Source organism: Acomys minous, assembly GCF_964271855.1.
Source record: "Acomys minous genome assembly, chromosome: 14".
Lineage (NCBI taxonomy): Eukaryota > Metazoa > Chordata > Mammalia > Rodentia > Muridae > Acomys > Acomys minous.
Window position 1 is genome coordinate 92,747,916 of NC_140496.1, and position 23,389 is coordinate 92,771,304.

General features: G+C 43.3%; 1 protein-coding gene across 1 annotated transcript in view; it reads right to left on the minus strand.

The window, feature by feature from the left end:
* Positions 1 to 8,741: 8,741 nt before the first annotated feature.
* MTTP (microsomal triglyceride transfer protein) overlaps positions 8,742 to 23,389 on the minus strand; it is a 41,270-nt gene continuing 26,622 nt past the window's right edge. Inside the window, exons 12-18 of the mRNA XM_084756592.1 lie at positions 23,107 to 23,318; positions 21,015 to 21,112; positions 20,803 to 20,924; positions 19,570 to 19,797; positions 13,607 to 13,731; positions 11,562 to 11,732; positions 8,742 to 10,190 (exon numbers count right to left, since the gene is read on the minus strand). Of these exons, the coding sequence (XP_084612718.1) occupies positions 10,016 to 10,190; positions 11,562 to 11,732; positions 13,607 to 13,731; positions 19,570 to 19,797; positions 20,803 to 20,924; positions 21,015 to 21,112; positions 23,107 to 23,318 (1,131 nt within the window). The 3' untranslated portion in view covers positions 8,742 to 10,015. The remainder of the gene's footprint in view (positions 10,191 to 11,561; positions 11,733 to 13,606; positions 13,732 to 19,569; positions 19,798 to 20,802; positions 20,925 to 21,014; positions 21,113 to 23,106; positions 23,319 to 23,389) is intronic.

Here is a 23,389-nt window from a genome sequence, read left to right on the forward strand (position 1 = left end):
AGCAACTCTCTGTCTCAACATGTCACCTCGCACCGAGCTAGAGCTCTGTGACTGTTTACACAGCTGATTTTCAAGCAGAGTGAGTGGACAATGTATAGACAATGGAATTACCAGTAACTCTTCCAACTACTCCACAAAATAGAAATTGATGGAACATTACCAAACTCATTCTATGAGGCCATAGTCACCTTGGTACCTAAACCTCACAAAGACCCAACAAAGAAAGAAAATTTCAGACCAATTTCTTTTATGAATATTGATGCAAAAATGCTCAATAAAATACTCACAAACCAAATTCAAGAACACATCAAACATATCATTCATCATGACCAGGTAGGCTTCATCCCAGGCATGCAGGGATGGTTCAATATATGGAAATCCATCAATGTAATCCACTATATAAACAAACTGAAAGAAAAAAAAACAAAACCACATGATCATCTCCTTAGATGCCAAAAAAGCATTTGACAAAATCAACACCCATTCATGTTTAAAGTCCTGGAGAGATCAATGATTCAAGGCACATTCCTAAACACAATAAAGGCTATATACAGCAAGTCAATAGCCAATATCAAATTAAATGGACAGAAACACAAGAAAATTGCACTAAAACCAGGGCCTAGACAAGGCTGCCCACTCTCTCCATATCTCTTCAGTATAGTACTAGACATTCTAGCTAGAGCAATAAGACAACAAAAGGAGATCAAGGGAATCCACACTGGAAAGGAAGAAATCAAATTATCCATATTTGCAGATGATATGAATGATCCCCCAAATTTCCATCAGAGAACTCTTACAGTGGATAAATACCTTCAGCAAAGTGGCTGGATACTAAATCAACTCAAAAAAGTCAGTAGCCCTCCTGTATACAAATGACAATCATATTTAGATAGAAATTAGGGAAACTGCACCTTTCATGATAGCCATGAGTAATATAAAGTTTCTGTTTGTAATTCTAACCAAGCAAGTGAAAGACTTGTATGAAAAAACTTCAAGTCTCTGGTGAAGGAGATTGAAGAGGACACCAGAAGATGGAAATATCTCCCATGTTTGTGGATTAGGAGAATTAACATAGTAAAAATGGCCATTTTACCAAAAGCAATTTATAGATTCAATGCAATCCCTTAACAAAATACCTACACAACTTTTTAAAGACCTTGAAAGATCAATTCTCAACTTCATATGGAAAAACAAAAAACCCAGAATAACTAAAACAATCCTGTACAATAAAAGATCCTCTGGACAAATCTCCATCCCTGATTTAGAGATGTACTATAGAGCAACAGTAATTAAAACAACATGGTACTGGCATAGCAATAGGCCAGTTGATCAATGGAATCAAATTGAAGACCCAGAAATAAGTCCACACACCTATGGAGACTTGATTTTTGACAAAGAAGCCAAATCTATGCAATGGAACAATGATAGCATCTTCCACAAATGGTGCTGGTCTAACTGGATGTTCATGTAGAAAAACGCAAGTAGATCCATTATCCATATGTGCATATCCATTCACAAAACTCAAGTCCAAGTGGACTAAAGACCTCAGCATAAAACTAGAGACACTAAATCTGTTAGAAGAAAAAGTAGGGAAGAGCCTTGAACTCATTGGCACAGGAGACAACTTCCTGAACAGAACAGCAACAGCCCAGGCTTTACGGTCATCAGTTAATAAATGGGACCTCACGAGGCTGAGAAGCTTCTGTAAGGCAGAAGACACTGTCAACAGAACAAAGTGACAGCCTACAGACTGGGAAAAGATCTTCACCAAGCCTACATCTGACAAATGGCTCATATCCAACATATATAGAGAACTCAAGACATTAAACACCATCAAACCAAATAACCCAATTAAGAAATGGAGTTCAGAGCTAAACAGAGAATTTTCAACATAGGAATATTGAATGGCTGAGAAACACTTTAAAAAATGCTCAACATCCTTAGTCATTAGAGAAATGCAAATCAGAATGACTCTGAGATTCCATCTTATACCCATCAGAATGCCTAAGATAAAAAACTCAAGTGATAGCACATGCTGGCAAGGATGTGGAGAATGGAGAACACTCCTCCATTGCTGGTGGGAGTGCAAACTTGTACAACGACTGTGGAAATAAATCAGGTGCTTTCTTAGAAAATTGGGAATACGGCTACCTCATTACACTCCTTGGAATATACCCAAAAGATACTTGACCACACAACAAGGACATTTGCTCAACTATGTTCATAGCAGCCTTAGTCATCATAGCCAGAATCTGGAAACAGCCTAGATGTCTCTCAGTTGAAGAATGGATAAAGAAACTGTGGTGTATTTACATTATTGAACAGTACTCAGCTGATAAAAATAAGGAAATCTTGAAATTTGCAGGCAAATGGATGGAACTAGAAATAATCATCCTGAGTGAGTTAATCTAGACCCAGAAAGATACACATAGTATATACTCACTTATAATTGTATACTAGCCCAATATGGATGTCCTCTGAGAGTCTTTACTCAGTGGGGCATTGGGACAGATGCTGGGACTTGCTATTGGGGCTCCAGATGAGAGAGTTATAGGTGAATGGGGAAATAGAAGGACCCAGTGGGTCCTGGAACCCCACAAGAAAACCATCAAGGCTGGTGGATCTGGACCCAGGGGGGCATGCACAAACTGCTGTACCACCCAAGGACAATGCATACAGTAAAGCTAGACGCTCTACTCAGATCTAGCTAATAGACAGCGCATTCTCCGCAGTTGTGTATAGAGTGCGGACTGACTCTGACATCAACTCTGGTGCCCCTATTTGACCACTTTCCCTTGGAGGGGAGGCCTGGTGGCACACAGAGGAAGGAGAAGCAGGCTACCAGGATGAGACCTGATAGGCTGTGATCATATAGTGGGGAGGAGGTCCCCTTCTTCACAGGCCTAGGGGAGGGGAATAGGGTGAAAGAGGGAGGGAAGAGGGAATGGGAAGATACAAGTGAGGGGACAACAATTGAGATGTAATCTGAATAAATTATTTAAATAAAAAAAAAAAAAACGGAGTCAGATCCCTAAAGCGAGATGGGATTGACAAGTCATGTGAACCTTAGGTCTATGCTGGAAAGAGAAGGTCCATAATTTTATGTGTAATCCCCAGGAATCTTTCTAGTAAAAAATAGAAGGATGGAAATAGTTTATAGGTTTGTGTGATACTCCAAGTCAACTGTAAATAAACTAAACCTTCATTAACGGGGAGATCCCTGATGCTCTAAACCACCAGTGACACCGGGGTAGAAGAGAAATAATCAGTGGAGATTCTAGAAATCTAACGTTTTGCATTATTTTTTATCACACATGGTCTGCAAATGTACAGCTGGGTGTCTTTGAGCACAAGGCATTTCTACACTCCAGCTGAAGATACAGACCTCAGTCTGCGCTGGATCTCAGATGACCCAGACAGTGAGGGAAACTGGACAACAGCCAAAGCCGGAGGCTGTTCTTGGTGACTAAGTGGCTGGGGCAAAGCTGAAGAAACCATGGGACCTAGCTCAAGTGTCACTCCTTGGATATTTTTTCTCCCTCCCTTGGGGTTTATAACACACAGATATTGTTGTAGCTGATTGTCTCCTTTAAGATTTCCTGAGGTGATACAACATAGCCCAAAAAGGTGGAAGTAACAGAACTGTTCTTTGACAGTTTCATACATGATATAATATATGATGTATTTTGATCACGTGCCTCCCCCATTGCCCTCAATAATGTCAATCCCACTTCCACTGGGTCCCCTTCTTACTTCCATGTAGGTTTGTTTGGTTGGCTTTTTTTTTTTTTTTTTTTTTTAGACAGAGTCTCTCTGTGTAGCCTTGGCTGTCCTGGACTTTCTTTGTAGACTAGGCTGGCCTCGAACTCACAGCGATCCACTTGCCTCTGCCTCCCGAGTGCTGGGATTAAAAGCATCTGCCACCACCTTCCGGCTTGATTGGCTTTTTATTTGTTTTTAATTAACCTACTGGATGTAATTAAGGTCGCCTGTATAAGCATGGGTTAGGTTCCTGGAGCACGCTGGTAATGAAACATGACCCACGCTTGCCCAGAGCCATTAACTGCTAATAGCTCCTCAGTTAGGGGTGGGGCCCCATGACCCTACTCCCTTCCACACTGTAAGGTTGTCAGGCTTATCATTGTCAGGGAACCACAGCAGCTGTGAGTTCTTGGGTGCAGCAGCCATGTCCTGGCCAGGAGAGAGCGTTTCACAGCCTTCCTCGTCTTCAGCTCTTCCATTCTGTCTGCCCCTCTCCGTTGTATTCCCTGAGTGTAGGGGAGGAGCTGCTAGGGACCTCCTGCCACAGCTGAGTGTTCAATAGGCACTTGTTCTCAGCACTCGCATCCGGAACTGGACTCACACATAGTTGTGAGACACTGTGGAGGTGCTGAGAGCTGAACCCAGGCTCTGCAAGAGCAGCACATGGTCTTAGCCGCCAAGCCTCCATTTATACAGTTTAAAACGCAGTAGAGTTTTCATTAGCCTTCAATGTTTTAGAGATTAGCACACAAAGTCATTGACTTCATTGTCACATTTTCTGTGTGTGTGTGTGCGTGTGTGTGTGTGTGTGTGTGTGTGTGTTGTTCTTGTATCCCCTTGTCACAGCTCCTCTCTCCGTATCCTACATACCCTGCCTTGCTGGTCCTGTTGCTTCACCCAGAGTCCTGCCTTCTGTTTTCATGCTGTATACATTCCATTAGTCTTTGTTGACTTCCTTCATTTTTACCCATTCCTTTCCATTCCTGTCTCCTTTTTACTCTCACGTCACACACATGCACACTTGTGCACATGCTCACATGCATGTGCACATGCGCGCACACACAGACACACTGGGGGGTTTGAAATCTAGACATCATATGTAAATGATATGTGATATTTGTCTTTGCGAGTCTAGTATATATCACTTGGCGTGACTCTCTCCAGTCCTATACATTTTCCTGTAAACATCAGAATGTATAGCTGACTGAAACGCTACCGTGTATATATGTACTATATACCCCAGGTCATCTGCTGATGGGCAACTGAGCTAGGTCCCTGTCTTGGCTGTTGTGGCCATGCCAGTATCTCTGTGGTATGCTGACTTAGAATCCTTTGAATAAATACCTAAGTGTATCCTAGCTGGATCATATGGCAGCTGGAGATTCTGCTTTTCGAGGCCTGCCATAGTGATTTCCACAGGGACCCTACCAGTTTATGTTCCCACAAGCAACGAATAATAAGGCTTGTTCTTTCTCCATATCATCACCAGATATTATAGTTTGTTTCCTGGATGTTAGCCATTTTGACTGGAATGAGGTAGAATCTCGATGTAGTTTTGACTTGCGTTTCTCCTGATGGCTAACGATGTTGACCGTTTTTCCTTGTATTGAATGGCTTCTTGCATTTCTTTTCTTTGAGAACTGTCAGTTTAGCGGTCCATTTTATGACCACACTGTTTTGGGGGAAGGTTAGGTGCTTAATTTTTACAAGTTGTATTGTGTTTTTGTTGCTATGACCAAGTACCGGACAAACATCCGCTCAGGGAGGAATTGTTTCTTTGGACTTCTGATTTGCAGTGCGCCATGGTGGACTGGCAGGGCTGCAGGAACGCGAGGCACACTGGGCCTGTGGTTCAGGAAGTGATGGACAGGATGCGGCAGGACTGGAAGAGCTCAAGGCCTCTTGTCTATAACCTACTTTCTCCAGTGAGAGAGACTCAACTTCTCAAACTTCCACAAAGCTCCAAGTCAGCACCACCCGCTTGGAGCCAGTGCTCAAACAGGAGCCTAAAGGGGACACTGCATTCAAAGCACACAAAAGCCTGCACAGATCACAGCTGTTAACATCTTGTCTGCTGCATGGCTGGCAAAGATAGGCTCCTACTCTGAAGGATTTTTCCCCCCTTCTGCTAATTGTTTCTTTGGTTGTTCAGAACTTCCTTTAAATTTATGCAACTCTATCTGTCAATTCTTAGGATTATATGTGTGCTATTCAAATCTCTCTACAGGAAGTTCAGGCCTACGCCTCTGTTTTGAGATATTTTGTTTGAGTTTTTCTCTAACAGTTTCAGAGTTCCAAGTCTTACACTGAGGTCTTTGACCCATTTTGAAAAACAAATGTTGGTTTGTTTTTTTGGTGTGTGTGTGTGTGTGTGTGTGTGTGTGTGTGCCCGTGCATGTGTGTGCACAAAGTGAACAAATTGCGTCCAGTTTTATTCTGTGCCAACTCCATGTGCTGAAAAAGCTGTCCTTTTTAAAAATCTATGTTCCTGGTACCTTTGTCAAAAGCTCAGTGGCCATAGCTGTGTGGGCTTTATTTCTGGGTCCTCTATGTATCCTACTGGTCCACACATGTCTTTTGTGTCCATTCCTTGTTCTTGTTACAAAGGCTCTGTGGTCTAATTTGAGGTCAGACACTGCCATGCCTCCAGTATTGCTCTTTCTGTTCGGGATTGCATTTGCTATTCTCGGATTCTAGGCCTTTTGTGCTTCCTTATGAAATCTTGAGGGCGTTGTTGTTGTTTGTTTGTTTGTTTTTCCTGTAAAGAATGACACCGAAATTTTGGTGGAGGCACATGGTAGATTGCTTTCCTTGAGGTAGCCTTTGTACAGTATTAATTCTGACACTCCATGACCAGGGGAGGTCTTTCAATCTGCTAGTATCACTTTCAGTTTCCTTTCACAGTATCTTTAAGTTCTCCTTACAGAGGTCTGCTAACTCTTTTGTTAGGCTTATTCCTGGGAATATTTTTGAACGTGTTGGGAACAAAATTTTATTCCAGGGCTCTTCCTCAGGAAGCTTGCTATTGGTATATAGACTCCTGATTTCATTTTGTTGATGGAGTATCCTCCTACTTTCAAAGTGTTTATCACATTGCAAAACTGTTTCTGGCCATTTTTAAGGGTCCTTGAGGCAGAGGATCATGTCACATCTGTGTGGTGACATGCTACTCAACCATAAAGAAGAACAAAGCACTGGCTATGCCGCAGTGTGGACAAATTCTGAGAACACAATGCTAAGTGAAAGAAGCCAGACATCAAATAACAAGTAATATATCTTATTATTCCATTAGTATGAGATATCCAGAACAAATAGGTTATTGATTTCCTAGGGTTAAAAGAAAAGATTGGAAGCAACAGCTAAAGTGGACATATTCCTTTTTGAAATTATGCAAATGTTCTAAACATGACCATGAAGACTATATAGCATCATAAATAAATTAAAATACTGACTTCCAAGTTAGAGGTAACATGCATAAATTCTACTCCCATAGAAATGTTGCAAAAATTATGCATGTGTTATTGTAAATTCAAACTTGCATCTGGGCCCAAAAACTCTTCAAAGAGGAAGGGACTTTGGGCAAAAGAAAAACAAAAAGAAAAGAAAGAGAGCTACAACAGATAGAGTTGGGGATGATTTCTGTGCTGTTACAGACCAGGATCGACAGAGGGACACGAGAGCTTCGGGAACCCGGGGCTCTTCCTCAAAGCTTTGTAGATGCTGTTGCATCTTTACACAGCCTACCACTCGGGTTCCTTAGCATCAAATCTTTGAAACTAAAAGACAGATATAGGAAAGAGGGGCCTGACAGCAGGTGCTGGGGTGACACTGCTTGGAAACGAGTCCCAGTGTTGTCACTTCCTAGGCCAGAAAATGGCTTCTGTGCTATAGCAATCAATTAACTGTTCAGTGCAGTAGCCTAACCCTGCAAGTCTACCACTTGTCAGGGGCCAGCCTGCAACCAAGGACAGGGGATGACACTTTCAGTTCATAGAAGAGAAGCCAGGCTAAAGCCTTAAGGTGTGCAGGCAGGTGCTGGCTGAGCAGAGCCTGGAATCCCACCTTCAGAGAATCCCAGAGCTTCCAAATCTCTCCACAGCACAAAAGCTCCCTCCTACTCACAGCAGTAAAGTGGCCAGGACTAGCGTACTGTAAGTGGGTTCAAACTTGTGTTTCCCATATAGCCCAGCTCTCTGAAATTTCTCTTATTTATCTACAAAGGACTTATTGCTTTGCCTTGATTTATGGATTCTTGTCTCTTTGGAGCATGTTTGGAGCATGCTAAGTACTACTCAGTCTCTAGTGATTGGGTTCATGCTAAGTACTATTTAGTCTCTAGTGATTGGGCTCATGCTAAGTACTACCCAGTCTCTAGAGATTGGGCTCATGCTAAGTACTACCCAGTCTCTAGAGATTGGGCTCATGCTAAGTACTACCTAGTCTCTAGTGATTGGGCTCATGCTAAGTACTACCCAGTCTCTAGTGATTGGGCTCAACTAGGCAAATGGGACACTCATGCTCAGGGCACCACAGTCCTTCCCTTCTAGAGAAATGCTTACTTTACATCTCACATAGGCAGCTGTGGCTTATTCAGCAGGCTCAGAACTGAAGTACCCCAGTCCATGGCACCTCAGTTTGTGGCTCAGATCAACCTGTCCATCCTGCAGCATCAGGAGGAGGCTTCCCCAGAAGCCAGCCCATCACCTAAAGGCATTCCCACCCACCTTCAGCTTTTGCCTCCTTTTCTCACTCTCGAGTCACACAAGTGTGCCAATCTATGCCGCTTTGTTGAAAACGTGAGTCGTGTGCTGTTTGCAAGCTGCCAGCTCCTGCAGAGTGGGTGTTATTTCCTTCAGAGAGCCGACTACCCCTCTAGAGACTGCAAGTGCTCAGCCTGATGCAGTGGGTTAGCTAAGTGCAGAAATAGCTGGATCAGAGAGCCGTAGAGTCAGTGTAACACAAGACAAGCGGAGCTCAGTAAATTATGTGCATTTATTTTTCATCCTCACAGTTCATTTTCTACTTCAGCTGAACTTCCATTTTATGTGTTTCCATTTCCATTTTAAATTTCATTTATTTAGTGGACAAATGAACACCTGACGTTGGGGAGGTGTTATCATAACAAGCACATCTGCTTTATTAATAAATATGTTTAAATGCTTGGTATGGCCTTTTGATTCATACAAATAAAGATGGTCTTTAATTTCATAGTTTTGAAATATTATGCATACAGTGTTCTGCCTGCAGGTATACCTGCAGGCCAGAAGAGGACATCAGACCACATTACAGACGGTTGTGAGCTGGGATTTGAACTCAGGACCTCTGGAGGAGCAGGCAGTGTCCTTCACCTCTGAGCCATCTCTCCAGCCCCATCATTTCCTTGAAGCAACAATGATCCTCAGTTGCTATTAAAGTTGCACAAACTGTAGTCAACTAGTCAACTAGATGGGGTGTCTACCACCACACAGTTGAGAAATAGATAAAGTGGTAATTACAAGGGTATCCCCCACATTACATTATCAAAAAAGACACATCCTGAGAAATGGATGCTCTAAGACTCAATTATTTTTATTCTTATTCCTGTGTGATAATCCCATTTTTTAAAAAAGGGATGAATGACTTCCAAGTAGTCTCACTGTCTGGCTAGCTGAGATGTGTCAAAGTATGTTTTAAGTCTGTCTCTTACTCTCGTGCTTATAAATTGAGCAGAAAACATAAATATTAATTCTTGAAATTGACTAACAAAATTCTTTTAAGTCTTGTCTCTACCCTTTCTCTGGAACTTCCCAGATACACCAGAAAGGGGGGTGGTCCTACTCAGGCAGTGTGCTTTGTAGAAAGCAAGCCTAAGGTTCTGTCAAAGGTTCACTGTGGCTGAACGGTCAGTGAAACTCACATTCACCTAAGCCTTTATGGTGTGGGTCTTGTTTTGCTTTTTGTTTGTTCTGGTTTCTTTTTGCCTTTGTTTTTATGCAAACACTAGTTTCTTCTTAGAGCAAAAGTAGATTCACTATACTTATTAGGACTTTTTCAAAGTACAAAAAGTAGGCACTTTCTTGCAAGTGTCATATGGTGACTCAGAGTGACACTGTGGGGCTCAAATTTAATCAACTGAAGCTCTCCATCGCTCTTTACAAACATCTTAAATACAGGTAAATATGTAAACACTGTGCTCTCGCAGAGCAAGGGTCAGGCACGTCAAGGCTGATCGCTCTCGCTGGGACGGATCCAAGGGAAGCGCCTTGCGTCAGTATCAAAACCATCCACCGGAATTATCACTCTCTGGCTGAGGGGGGAAGACCACGTTGCACATCTCAGAGTTCTCTTGATGGAGCGGGAGTTCACATCCGGCCACCAGGTTCTCTTTTCTTCTCCGAGAGACATAGCCCCTGCCTGTGGACAGCCTTTCGTACTTTGTCTCAAATTGCCTGTGTAGCAAGAAGAGGAAGGGCAGAGTTACACAAGGCCAAGCCACCCACGCCCTCCCAGGCGTGCTTCCGCCCTGTCCTGGAAGCGCCTGGAGTTGACCGTACTAGTCTTTCCCATCGTTGTTTCTTCTGATACCAATCAGTACATTGTGACTGGCTGGGATTCGGGAGTCCTTCCATGCTTTGTTCTGGAACAAGGGCTGAATTCCTGGAATGCTGTTAAACCTCACAGGCCTTGCTGCATCCCACCGCTCATACCAGAAGCCCCGCCTCAAGGGCGTGTCCCGCCAAAGCATTAAGTCCAACAGGATTGAAAAGCAGAATGTTGTGAGACAACTATTCCCCCAGCTTAAGGTCCAAGTGAAATGGTGAATCTGTCTAGCTCGCCATGTGGCCGGCCTCGTCACTGCATGTATTCATGACACACACATACGTCAATATTAGTGAACACTTAGTGTTCTGAGTGTAAGCCACTATTATTTGTTCCGGGAAATGCAACTTACTGTTATTTGTACTTAACTAATTGATGCATTTAAAAAATATGAATCATGAAATCCCAGTAGAATAAAATTCTCAGCTTTTGCCTGGTTATCACAGAAGATGATATAAACTGTAACTTGTTATTTTAAGTGTACAGGCTATACTCTGTGGTTAGATACACCAACGAAACCTTTACAGCTACAGTGGAGGAGTTGGGTATTACCTAGACTCAGATCACTCTAGCTCCACAGGATAGCTCTGCTACAAAGAATGGCAGGGAGACCCAGGGAATTGGTGCTAATAAGAGGTTCAGATTGGAAGAGGAGTTGTGAAGATACATGGGCAATTTTTTAATGGGCTTTTAAGGACTAAGTTTTCTAACGCATTTTTTTTTTTAAATTAAGGAAGGATGCCAAATTCTCAAGACTGGGCCCAAACTTAAACAAAGTCAAGTTGCTCTTTACATATAACTTTGGATTCCCTTGGTCTGTAGGAAACGCATGACCAGATGCATTCTATCCAGGAAGCAATTACGAAGATACCAGGCAGCAAAGACACGGGTGCTATTTTTTTTTTTCCTGAAACCATGTGGTAATTCCTAGTAAACTGAATCCCTTTGTTCCCTTAAAAAGTGATTTCCAGATTAAATATGACTCAATTACATATCAAATGATGGATCTTGGTATCTTAGAAACCGAGTTTCCTTTGTTTGTTTGTTTGTTTATTGTTTTTGTTTTGTTTTGTATCATTCTCTGACTTCTTTAAAGATAACTTGCTGCTTACCTGGTTTCTACTGTCTTCTTTTAATTCTCAGACTGAATGCTAAGGATTTGATGCAAGCTCCTGGTGAGGTAGGAACCGTTCTGAAGCTGTCGTGAGCATTTGTCTTACCTGAATGGCGCTTCAGCCCTGTCCATCTGCATGCAGACTAAGAACGGGTACTGTGAGAACTGCACTGTGGAGATGAACTCCAGGCCCGCCTCTGTCTCGGCTCTGCTCTCCAGTCCAGCTTTCACAAAAGAAGAGTCCACTGTGATGTCACTGGTCATTACAACAGCCACCCTGTGGTTTTGACAAACATCGCTTATTGTCACATTTAACTGAGCAGAACAACTTCACCAAATCTCGATTTCATGGCACCAGTTGACTGGGAGGAAATATTTAAAAATAGAGAAGTGACCTCAACACACACAAAACCTTGTTGGAACCAGGGCACAGTGATGCCTGAGATTGGCCACAGGAGACTTGCTCTTTCCCTGGGCCTTCTTTGCCTCGGATTCTAGACATGGGAGCTAAGTGCACATCACATATAATGCTGTTTGGGATGTGTGTACCAGAAACCAAGATGAAACATGCCTGGAATCTAATCCTCTCTCAGTCCCTAAAACACCCACATTTTCTTAGAAAGAAGTGTGAACACGCAAGAAGATGGTGGGCCTGCTAATTTTGTTGTTAACTATCTCTGTTGGCTTCGAGTTAGCTATTTCAGTTCCATTTTACTGCTTTCTCCAGAGTTTGCTAGAGGCATGTACATGGTTACCAATAGACTTCAAAGAGTGCTGTGTGACAAAGAGCCATTCCTGCAGTGGGATATGTACAGACAGATTGGATGGGTTTAACAGTGGTCACTTAAAGAACCAGGCAGACAGGTTGGATGACCAGGGGATATGGTTTGGATGACAATGAAGAAGTTAAAAAAAAAAATCCAATCCAAGTTTGGATTCTTTAAGCAATTGTAAACTTCAACTAAATGGTGGGAAATTATGTTCCTGGTGAAATTAGATTTACACGTCCATATATTTCCTTTTAAAGAGGGATACTAACTTTTGTTTGGCACGTTATAAAAGATTTTCTGCTGCTATTGTTCTCAGTATAAAATGGGCCAAGGGTTGTCTTAACATTTAGTCTTTTACCAGAATCTTCCACTGTCTTATTCATTCAAGCAAATGTTTAGGGGTAATATTTAAGTGGATGAATGAGTACACGAAAGATAGAAGGCAGAACATTTACAATATGGACACTGGGAGAAGGGAGGGGCAAAGGGGAAATGAGCTCAACAAACAATGTATACTCGTGTGAAAAAGTTCTTTTGTACAATAACTGTATACAATGAAAAATTTTAATTTGGTTAAAATTAGATTATCATTTTATTATAGCCTAGTAGAATTAGCAAATGAAAAGAGATTAATGCCCATGACAGAGATAAGCCTAATTTTTTATGTTTCATATTGGAATATTAATATGAGAACTTGGGGATGGATAAGAAAGGAAAGGTTACGGTTTAACAGCAACGTTTTCGTGCATCAGTTTGACAAAGGAGCAACTCTGCTGACTAGCTGATGTCAACCAAAGTTTGAATCATTTGAGAAGTGGGACTCTCAGTTGAGAAACGCCTCCATACAATCAGACCACAGGCATTCCTATAGGACATTTTAAAAAATTTAGTAATTGATGTGGGACTGCCCAGCTCACTGTGAGTGGTGCTATATCTGGGCTGATGTTCCTGCATGCTAATTTTTTTTAAAAAGTAGGCTGAGCTAGCCAGTAAGAAGTACCTCTCACTGCCCCCCTGCACTGGTTCCTGCTGTGAGTTCCTGCCCCGACTTCCTTGGAGGGTAGACTATAAACTGTGAGAGGCAATAAAACTTTTCTTCATCAACTTGTTTCCATGGTGTTTTATCACAGCAATAGAAGTAAGACAAGTGACTATAGTGAAATATGAAGAGAGGGTGAACCTTCATCTCTATTTACATTGTCTGTTGATGTCTTTAAAAGTAGAAAGACCCTCAGTGCTGCTCACGCTGACCTGTTTCTAAGATGCTACAATCGTATCTAACCCCCTGGCTTACAATTGCAAATAGAAAACACAGATTTGGGAAAGTCTAAAGGTTAAACGTCCAAGACATATTCCTGCTTTCCCCCCCCCTTATGCTCACCGATTTTTCACACGGGTTTTGGACTCCCGATACCACAGACTGAATTCCATCGAGCCTGAAATATCAATAGCTAGACCACCCTGGATCTCCATGTTAGCTTTCAGTCCAGATTGCAGCTGGATATCCTAGAAGGAAAAAGATACAGCAATAAGCACAAATTAGTTAACACATCTTCCAGAGACACAGGTGGCTTCCTGCTGTACAGTGAATACTTACCCTGCTCTGCTGGGGGACTTTTTAAATCAATGCTCATTTGTTTGTTTGTGTCACTGATAGTCCGGGACTTTCTACTTTCTACTAAGCTAGTGTTCTGCCACCAAACAACATGCCCAGTGAAGACGGCTTGGGGATACGTTATCCTAATCTTGGTCACCAAAAGAAGGCATTGCAGGTTTGCTAAATAAGTCACTTACAATAGTAGAGGAATGGAGTATCAGCCGAGAAGGCTGTTTTCCTTTGATCATTGCCTCCCCTCGGGAGGGGCCATTTATTTCCAATGTGTAGCTTTAAAAGAGACACCACTCTCTGGGAACAGTATCAGAGGCAATTTCTCAGGTACCCCACACCTACTGATTTAGAAACTCTGAGGGTGGGGCCCAGCAATCAGCTGCTACTATGCCTTCATGAGGTTCTGATGAAACTGATTTTGAAAACCACTGGACCAAGAAGATGAAGGCAGTTTCATCAGAAATCCGCCATGGCTTCTTTTGGAAACAGGAAGAACGGCCAAAATGATCTCTTTAAGAGTCGTAAAGCACTTTACTAGCTGAAGGTTGGAGCAAACAGACAACTGCATCTGACAAACCAAAAAGGCAGGATAACAATTCCCAGTGCTGGATTCAAGCTCCAGGCACTGCCTAGGTCAAGCTAGAAAAGGAAGGGAAGGCAATTGAACTAGGCTTTAGCCCCCTGCTGTCTTGCATTTGAAATAGCATCCAAACAATGGCCAAGCTGAGCATCATCAACTGAGCATCAACTCAACTGTATTTCCCAAAAACACAGTGACCATTTTTAAAGAGAGTGTCTATCCTGGATGGTTTTCTTCTTGCCTGAAGCCCACTGCTTAGTGTTGTTTGTCTGTATGTGGACTTTAACTCTCACACTTGGCATGCACATGAAGCGTGGTGATGCTGGCTGAAGATGTTGTGGGACAGACTGACATCAGGCAGTCTGGGGCAGCGCTGAATGTGATGATGATTCTGGAATGCAGCTCTGTACCCTTCTTGCTGGTATCCCTCCAAGGATGTTAAGAGTTCCTGGCAGCTAAAAGCATGACTAACTTCTTTGTGTGGCTGCCATAAGCAGACCCAAAACACTGTGCATTGGCCAAGCACAAAGGCCGTGATTGCATTTTTTTTTTTTTTTAGAAAGGATCGTGCTGTTCTCTCTGAATTTCAAACAAACCAGAAAACCAAACACGGCAGGAAACCTCAGAGAACTGGTTTACAATCAAGTGGACTAAGAAAGTTTGACCTTGATATGAAAATGTGTTTACTCTGAAGGACACTCCTGAAAGGAGTAGGAGAGCTCAGTGCCAGGGTTGGGACATCTGAAGTGACATCACTAAGGACACTTAAGGCTATATTTACTCTAGGACAAAAATGTGGTTGCCACAGGATGCAGGGCCTATGTCATGCTTCGTAACTAATGTAAAGAAACGCAACCTCTCCAGTAAAGTGCATAACAGTCATGCCCAAATGTGTGTTTAAACCTACGAAAAATGGTAGACACCAGAGGTCTGCTGTGCATCATGTTCATGTCAGTTGCCAGGCAACTCTTATTGTGTCTTGCCTCAGTAACATTCCTCTCTTTGAATAATCTTCTGTTTTCTTGATTTGAAATGTGTAGACTTGCTAATTCATCTAGTCCAGTAGGACCCTATGATGTAGATCTTGACCTTCCCATTGGCTGAACATGACCTGGATAGAAAAGACATTTATTTCACAGTTATCAGACAAGGCCTTGTGTGAGAAGAGCAGTCCACTGGTAGTGGTTTGGAGAAGCACTTTGGCTTTCTCAAACGAGATTCCTTTTCTTCCTTGCAAAGGGACCAGGGAAGAAGTCTTGTATGTAACCACAAGAAATTCTACTGGATCTGTTTATGAGGACAAACCAACCTGCACCCCCCTCTACAAAAGAGACTAAACCATAGAGTGCGTTGGTTCTAGTTAAGAAAATGAAGTAAGTGGACCTAGCAGATTCTGAGTGCCTGTATGCCCAAAGCCTTACCAGCGGTAAGTCACTCAAACCTCGCACGGAACTATAGTGGAGGCATTAGATTTCTTCACTGATAGGAGAACTGTAGCTCAGAGCCTGCACTTAAAGCCAGAAGAACTAAGCACGCTGTGTCTAAGGTTGGAGTTTTTCAGCTGCTATCAATTACTGTCACACAGTCACAACTCAGCCTCACAGTTTGTAAGAAAGTCCATTCCAAGGAATATGGCAAAGAAAACGGAGCATAAACTCAAAGCCTCAATTGGCCCAGAATACACATTGAGTTAATGCTTTGTCTATGAAATAGAAAAAGAAGGTGCCAGAATTCTGGTTGATGTTATCCCTTTGCTCTTTAAGCATGACCTGAAAGCTGTTTCTTATAGAGTAGATACTGACATTTTTGACAGCTCCTCTTGTAGCTTCTACTTAAGAAAATATAGCTGGGCATGGCGGCGCATGCCATTAATCCCAGCACTTGGGAGGCAGAGACAGGTGGATCTCTTTTGAGGCCAGTCTGGTCTACAAAGGGAGCCCAGGACATCTAAGGGCTCTGCTACACAGAGAAATAATGTGAAGGAAAGAAAAAAAGAAAGAAAGAAAGAAAGAAAGAAAGAAAGAGGAAAGAAAATATGTTATTTCCTGGTTAAGACACTCCTCTTTTTCAGACATCTGTCTCTGAAATGTAATCCAATGAGAGACAGAGACAGACAGACAGACAAAGGCAAAGACAAACAAATCAACACACACAGACACACATAGAGAAAGGCAGAGACAGAGAGACACACTCACATACAAAGAGGGGGAGGGAGGGCGAGAGAACTGAGTAATTCTATCTGCCCCGGTGGCTGTGACAGGCTGCCAGCTGCCAGTATTCCCTCGGATGCCAGCACTTGGCCTGGAGTGGCATGAGCTTCTGAGCCTAGGACAGCAGTGCTAGGGTGCTCTGCACAGCCCTGGGCCTCGGCAGCTTACTTGTGAAACAGCCTCAGATCTGCCAAGTACACGGGCACTGGCTATGTTTAGTAGTGAAGGGGCAATCCTTCATAGACCACACCTTGCCCAGAGTGCCCTGTCTTAATAGAAAAACCATATAAGGACATTTAAGTCAGGGATTAACAAACTATAGCCTGCAGGAAGTTCTACCCTGCTGGCTGCATGTGTAAATAAATTGTTATTGGAACACAGCTCTACCCATTTTATACAGTGCTGGTAGCTGTTCTCCCTCTGTAATCATAGGGCTGCATAAGCATGTTTAGACCATTTGGCTCTTGAAGCCTGAAATAGTCAGTGTCTGCTCTTTACAGGTTTGCCCGTACCAAGTGTTTATTTATGTATGGCCTAAGGGTTGGAAAGTATGAGGCTTACCTCTGGTTTTTCTCCTTCTTTTCTCTCCATTCACACGAAAAGAAACATACTTTGCTTCAAATGCACCTATACTCTGCTGGTTTGAAAGAAAATGGCTCCCATAGGCTCATAGGGAGTGGCACTATTAGCAGATGTGGCATTGTGGGAAGACCTGTGTCACTGTCATTTCCTGCTGGCTGCAGATTGGATCAAGATGAAGAACTCTCAGCTCTTCCGCCAGCACCATGTCTGCCTGCACGCTGCCATGCTTCCCGCCATGATGATAATGGGCTAAACCTCTGAAGCTGTAAGCCAGCCCCAGTGAAATGTTTTTCTTTATAAGAGTTGCCATGTTCATGGCATCTCGTAACAGCAACGGAAACCCTAACTAAGACATAGCGCAGAGCTGCACTTCCCTTGAGGGTAGAGATAGCTATATGATACCACTGTGGTTAGTAACACTCTGCCAGGACTTCAGGAAGGGCGCCCCATTTCTTCATCCTTCCCCTTTTCCTTTTTTAGGGGGGTGGTGAGTGGGTGCTGTGCCTGAACGGGAGTGGCCATCACATAGTCACAAGTTGACCAGTGTGAGAGTAAAGTCAAAGCTAGGCACAATTGCTCACACCCTTAATCCTAGCACTTGAGAGGCTGAGGCGGGCAGATCTCTGTGAGTTTGAGGCCAGCCTGGTCTCTACTGTGATTTTCCAGGCAAGCCAAGGCTACACAGTAAGACCTTGTCTCTTGTCTCATTAAAGTAAATAAATAAATAAATAAATAAAGAAAGAAAGAAAGAAAGAAAGAAAGCCACAATTAAGCAGGCTGAGCTGAAGTGCACAGATTCCGGCCCCTGCAGATTTTCTTGTTAACCCTGGATTGTCTACTGCCAAATAGTTATTACATCACTAAAGCCAAACTATCAACTTGTTTTTGCTGTCTATGGGTACCATGACAATGAACTTATGTAAGAAGCTGTAAAGATGGAGACATAATAACATTTAATTCCAGCCATTGAAGTTTTAGGGTGAGTTTTGACAAAATTCAAAAATCGAAGGTTTCCCAGATCTTAAAAACAGAACAAAACAAAACCTGAATCTTCAAATTATTGGTGAAGAACAATTAAGTTGATAGAGTCTTTGGGTCTGTTGTAACAGCCTCACTTTGTAGTAGGAAACCATGGCTTGAAGCTATTCAGTAGCTTCCTTCCAAAAATGACTACAAGAGCGTTGGTAAACGCCGACCTCAAACTCAGGCTGCCGTGTATGATGTCAGCACACCACAAAAGAAGCCAACCCCACAGTGCATCCATTTTTAAATTAAATCTCCGCATAGCACTTCAATCTAATAGATGAGCATTAGAGTACATACCCATGGCTCCATAAAATGCTACCTCGTAATGTTCTATTTTTAATACCATCTTGCTAAGGCAGGCCATGCATCAAAACACTAAAGAAAAAAGCATAAGCACCTGAATGCCACAGTATTTAGTCCCTGAATCTCTTCCGTATAAGAACTATTATAAGTTTTATAGCACTGTTAAAAAAAAAAATCCTGAAGAACAAGGTTAAAAAAAAAAAGAAAAGAAAGAAAGAAAGTGCTTGCATTCTCTATGAGGAAACTTCCCTAAGAACACACTGACTTGACACCTGGGCTGGGGTCAGCAGTGGCTCAGGCCTTTACTTGTTTGGCATCCTCATAACGATGTGCCACACTGGTTTTCATAACCATCAACCTCACAAATGATGCCGGCTAGCTCAGCTCTTGCATTCAGGATAAATGACCAAGCCCCAGGGTGCAGAAAAACCAGCTACGCAGGTAATGCCATCTCTGCTCTGCTGCAACTAGACTTCTCCACTATACAACTAATACCAGAGGAGGCGAATGGTACTTATCAGTAGCAGAGGAGGAAGGGCAGCAATAGCAAGAGGACCGCATGCATACAGGGCGAGCTCCTAGATCGTCAGAGCTTTAGCTCGTATTTTTGAGACCTGTTTAACATGTGTGTGGCGGCCTGAGAGAGGCTCCATTGGGTGTGGTGTCTGCTGCACAGAACCTGATTTCAGTCCCCATCAGCCACATAAAATCAAGGCACAGTAGTGTACACCTGCAATTCCAGTGCTGGGGAGCAGAGACAGGGGAGTCCCTGGAGCTTGCAGTCCAGCCATGGTAGCTTAATTGAGCGTGCTCCAAAGTCACTGAGAGACTGTCTCAAAAAAAGAAACTGCAAAGTAATTGAGGATGACTTCTGAGGTTGACCTCTGGTTTCCACATAATCTGATCATGCAAAGATGTGCTCACTGTGCACACACACACACACACACACACACACACACACACACACACACACACACACACACACCCCAATGTGATGGGACTCAATACTTGTAGGCTGAGAGAGGTAGACTTACCTGAGAATGGTCTATTAGCAGAATAAGCCCTTTCACCACACTGACAGGGTCACCAGATGCTGACAGCATTTTGGACATCAAATCACTATATCCATTGAAAAATGTGACGGGTCTGAGCTGAACATCAAAGAGGATGGCGGACATGCCAGCGTAAGAGTCAAGGTTTTCCTCGCCTTCATCAGGAGTGGCTGCGATTAAGCCTTCCAGCCCTTGGGCTTCAATGACCACCTAAGGAGACAAGGACACCAGGGTGATGACCGAAATTCCCAGCCTGCTCTGCGAAGCACAAAGATAGCTCAGCTACAGACAGAACTTTTTCAGGACTCAAACCTCAAATCCCTTCTGCAGCTAGGAAAAATAAAAATAAAAACTAAACCTCTATGCCTAACATAATAGACATGAATTTCTTCCACATGACCTTCACAACTACCCTTGGATGTATGGAAGGCTTTATTCACTTAGTAGACAAGGTGAAGACAGGTGAAAAGTCTCCTAGGTAGAATGTGGCAGAAACAGGGCTTGAATCCCTCCTAGACCACTACAAAGCCCGCAGGCCTTCTGTTGGTGGGTATCATCCGAGACAGTTAATCTCTCCACGCCATCTCATACAACGGACCTGCCATCTTCGTCAGCCTGACAGGACATAGAGGGACATAAGCACTGCCACACAACCTGCTGTTTCTGAGAGGGCACATCTACATCCCTCCATGTCAAACTTCCATCCCTCACCTTGAAAATGAGGCCACACCATGAGAAAGCTTATACCCTGATGACTAGCATGTAAGGAATTTTGCCTATTTTCCATCCTGCATAGCCAGGCTGTGGCCACTGTATGTTTGGCATTTCCGAGTGTGTATCAGAAAGCAGATGGCAGTGCCTTGGCATGGAAGGGATGGGATTATATTGGAGGGCGTGGTTATTTTCTGTTGGTGAGCACTTGAAGTTTCCATAACTGAAATAACTTCAATTAGAAGGTTACAGTACTCCTAAAACTAAAATGATGGTATACTTCATAATAAAGGTAAATCAACATTTAATTTTGGACTTTAGAAACACAGACAGACATTTGGGAAGTGACACAAACCAAAGCACTTTGGTTTTGATTTTAGACTTGAAACTTTATGGCAGAGGCCACCATTAGCTTACAGACACATTCTGTAATGCTGCTCTCGGTATATGTCATTTTACCTCAGGTCAGTGACTTTCATTCATAACTCACGGGACACGAGGTACCTGACTTCCGTGCAGATCCGCCTTTCCGATGTACTGGAAGACGTTCAGGTTGCTTCTCCTCAGGATGCCAGAACCAGAGTAAAGGATGTCAAGGCTGTATGTGGAGGCCGCATGGGGACTACCTAATGACAAAAACAACCACGGGACTCAGTGACAGCTCCAGCAATGCTAAGGAAAGGGGCAGGAGGGCAAGCTCTTTGCAGGTCACGTACGGTCTATGTAGCCAGTGTAAGCAGAAGACGATCCACTCTTGGAGAAACGGTCATAATTGTGAGCAACCATCTCCCTGAGAACTCGACGGATCATCTTGCTACAACACAGAAGAGAAGACATCTCATTCACGGAAATGTCTGTTTCCCAAATCACATTGGCAATGCAACCAACTCCTCAGTGTTAAAGAGAGAAGGGCACATTTTCCTCATGCCACCCCAAGGCTGAAAGAAGTGCCAGCTGGGCATAAGGGGCAGGGCGAGGGCTTTCCCTTCATTCCTCAAATACTTAGTTTGAGGTCAAAAGGACAGATGACAATGGTGCCCAGCTATGAGATGCCTTCTGCCGACTGGTGCACACTTTGGAGCAGAAAACACGTGTCCTTTGGGTCATCGCAGTTGTGCTGTTAAAACTGTCCATAAATTTAAGAAAGCTGTGCCAAGCAGGAGGCTGCATACATTCTCTTTACTTTTTTCTCTACTTTCTGAAATCACCATTGACAGGTGATACAAAAGCAGCAGATGTAGAGGATTGCTGTCTAATGTATTTCCTACCACAGAAGAAGCTCAGCAGAAGTCTCTAGTAATCAACCAGAGTAAACCAGGCCTGGGAATGAGGTGGAAACGGTTTGCAGATATTAAAGAATGGCTCCTTATATCTCCCAATCCACAATAGCACCAGGCCACTGGGTTTTTAGCCTAGAACAAAAGGTCCTGTTCTCAAATATCCAGAGGGTTTCATGTGGATGAACATTAGGACGTTCTAGTATGTTCTAGATACAAAGCCAGAGCCAGTATGAAGGCACCAGTGCCCAGCAAGACACACCAATGAAGCACTGAACAGTGGCTCAGATTTGCTAAGTGGCAATGAGCTTCCTGACCCCAGACAGTCAAGTGGAGTTTGGTGCTACTTGCCAGAAGAAGAAACAAAAACACAAAACAAAACAACAACAATAACAAACCCCACCCCTACACTGGAAAGAGATACATAGCAAGCAAGGTGGACCATAATATCCCTTCCAGCCTTAAGGGTTTTGTTTCTGAGAACCTGGTGTAAACATTTACAACGGCTTCTTTCCACTTCCCAGAGCGCTGTCTGCCCCACTACCTCCTCTTTCCTGCCCTGGATTACTATGTTCACAAGGCAGAGGTATCAACTCCACATGGGGCCTCCTCCAAGAAGTTTCACATAACAACGCAGAAACAGAACAATCCGATCCACACAGTCCTGAAAGGCCTGGATTTGTTCCTGCTCCTGACCCCACTCAGCTCTTTTCTGACTGCTATGCCTACTTCCTCACCCCACCCCTTCTCCACCCACTCCATCCTCCCAACCCCCCTCCCCCTTCCCCTAACCCCCTTCGGTTCTTACCCGGTCTCCCTTCTTGTCCTTTTCCTTCTGCCCACCCTAGTCCCGTTTCCCTTTTCTGTACCAGATGCCCACATTTGATCATCCCTGGCAGAGGTGTTCCTTGTGAGGGTCAAAGATGAACTTCCCTCTTGGGTTCCAGTGAGTGGGAACTTGGGGAGATGCCCTGAAGGGTGAGTGAGGATTTGCAAGGCGGCATTTGGGGAAGGGTATGACATGAGACCAGTAAGAGTGGCTGCTCACAGTGAAGTCAGAGGCCCAGCTCTTCCTAAACTGTGGGCTGCGAAGAAGATTTGCCACTTAAGTGGCAAATTTAGGGGGGGGTTGGGACAAAAGTCTTCAAAAAGAATCCTCACATTTAAAAAGCTAAGACTAAAGAGTGTTTGTCGACAACTTGCTTTGTCTCATTGTGCTACTTACCAAAACAGCCCTGTTAAAAAAGCAATTAGATTTTTTAAAACTTTACTAACATTTGGTTATATATATATTTACTATACTGAGTGGATACCCAGAGAAACAGGCCTACCCAGAGTTCTCAATCACAGCCAGCAAAAGGGAAGCTGTTTTATCCAACTCACTAGAAAGTTTCATTGGGGACATTTGACAGTCATTGGGTTTATGTACCATTACCTGTGTAATGACCAGGTCACGATTATTAGCTATGTGTGTGCCTGTTCAGCATACAAATAAGCTTGCATAAGAAGACCCATGAGGACCACATCATACCTCGCGGGCATTTCGAAACGCAGGATGTCTTGCACAACGGTGAGCATGTATTTATTCATTTCTTTGGGAAGTTCCCCAATAGACAGCAGAATGTTCTTCACATCCATGTAGGATGGGTTGTTCTTTAAGATGACGGCAGCGGCAGTTGTGCGCACGGTCTTTTCATGCACCTTACGGTTCTGGTGGTATATCCTGTTCAAGGTCTTCTTTACCTGTTAGAAGATGTTTAACCTTAGCACACCCATAGAGTTTTAAAACGGACATTGTAGAGACAGTGAGATGG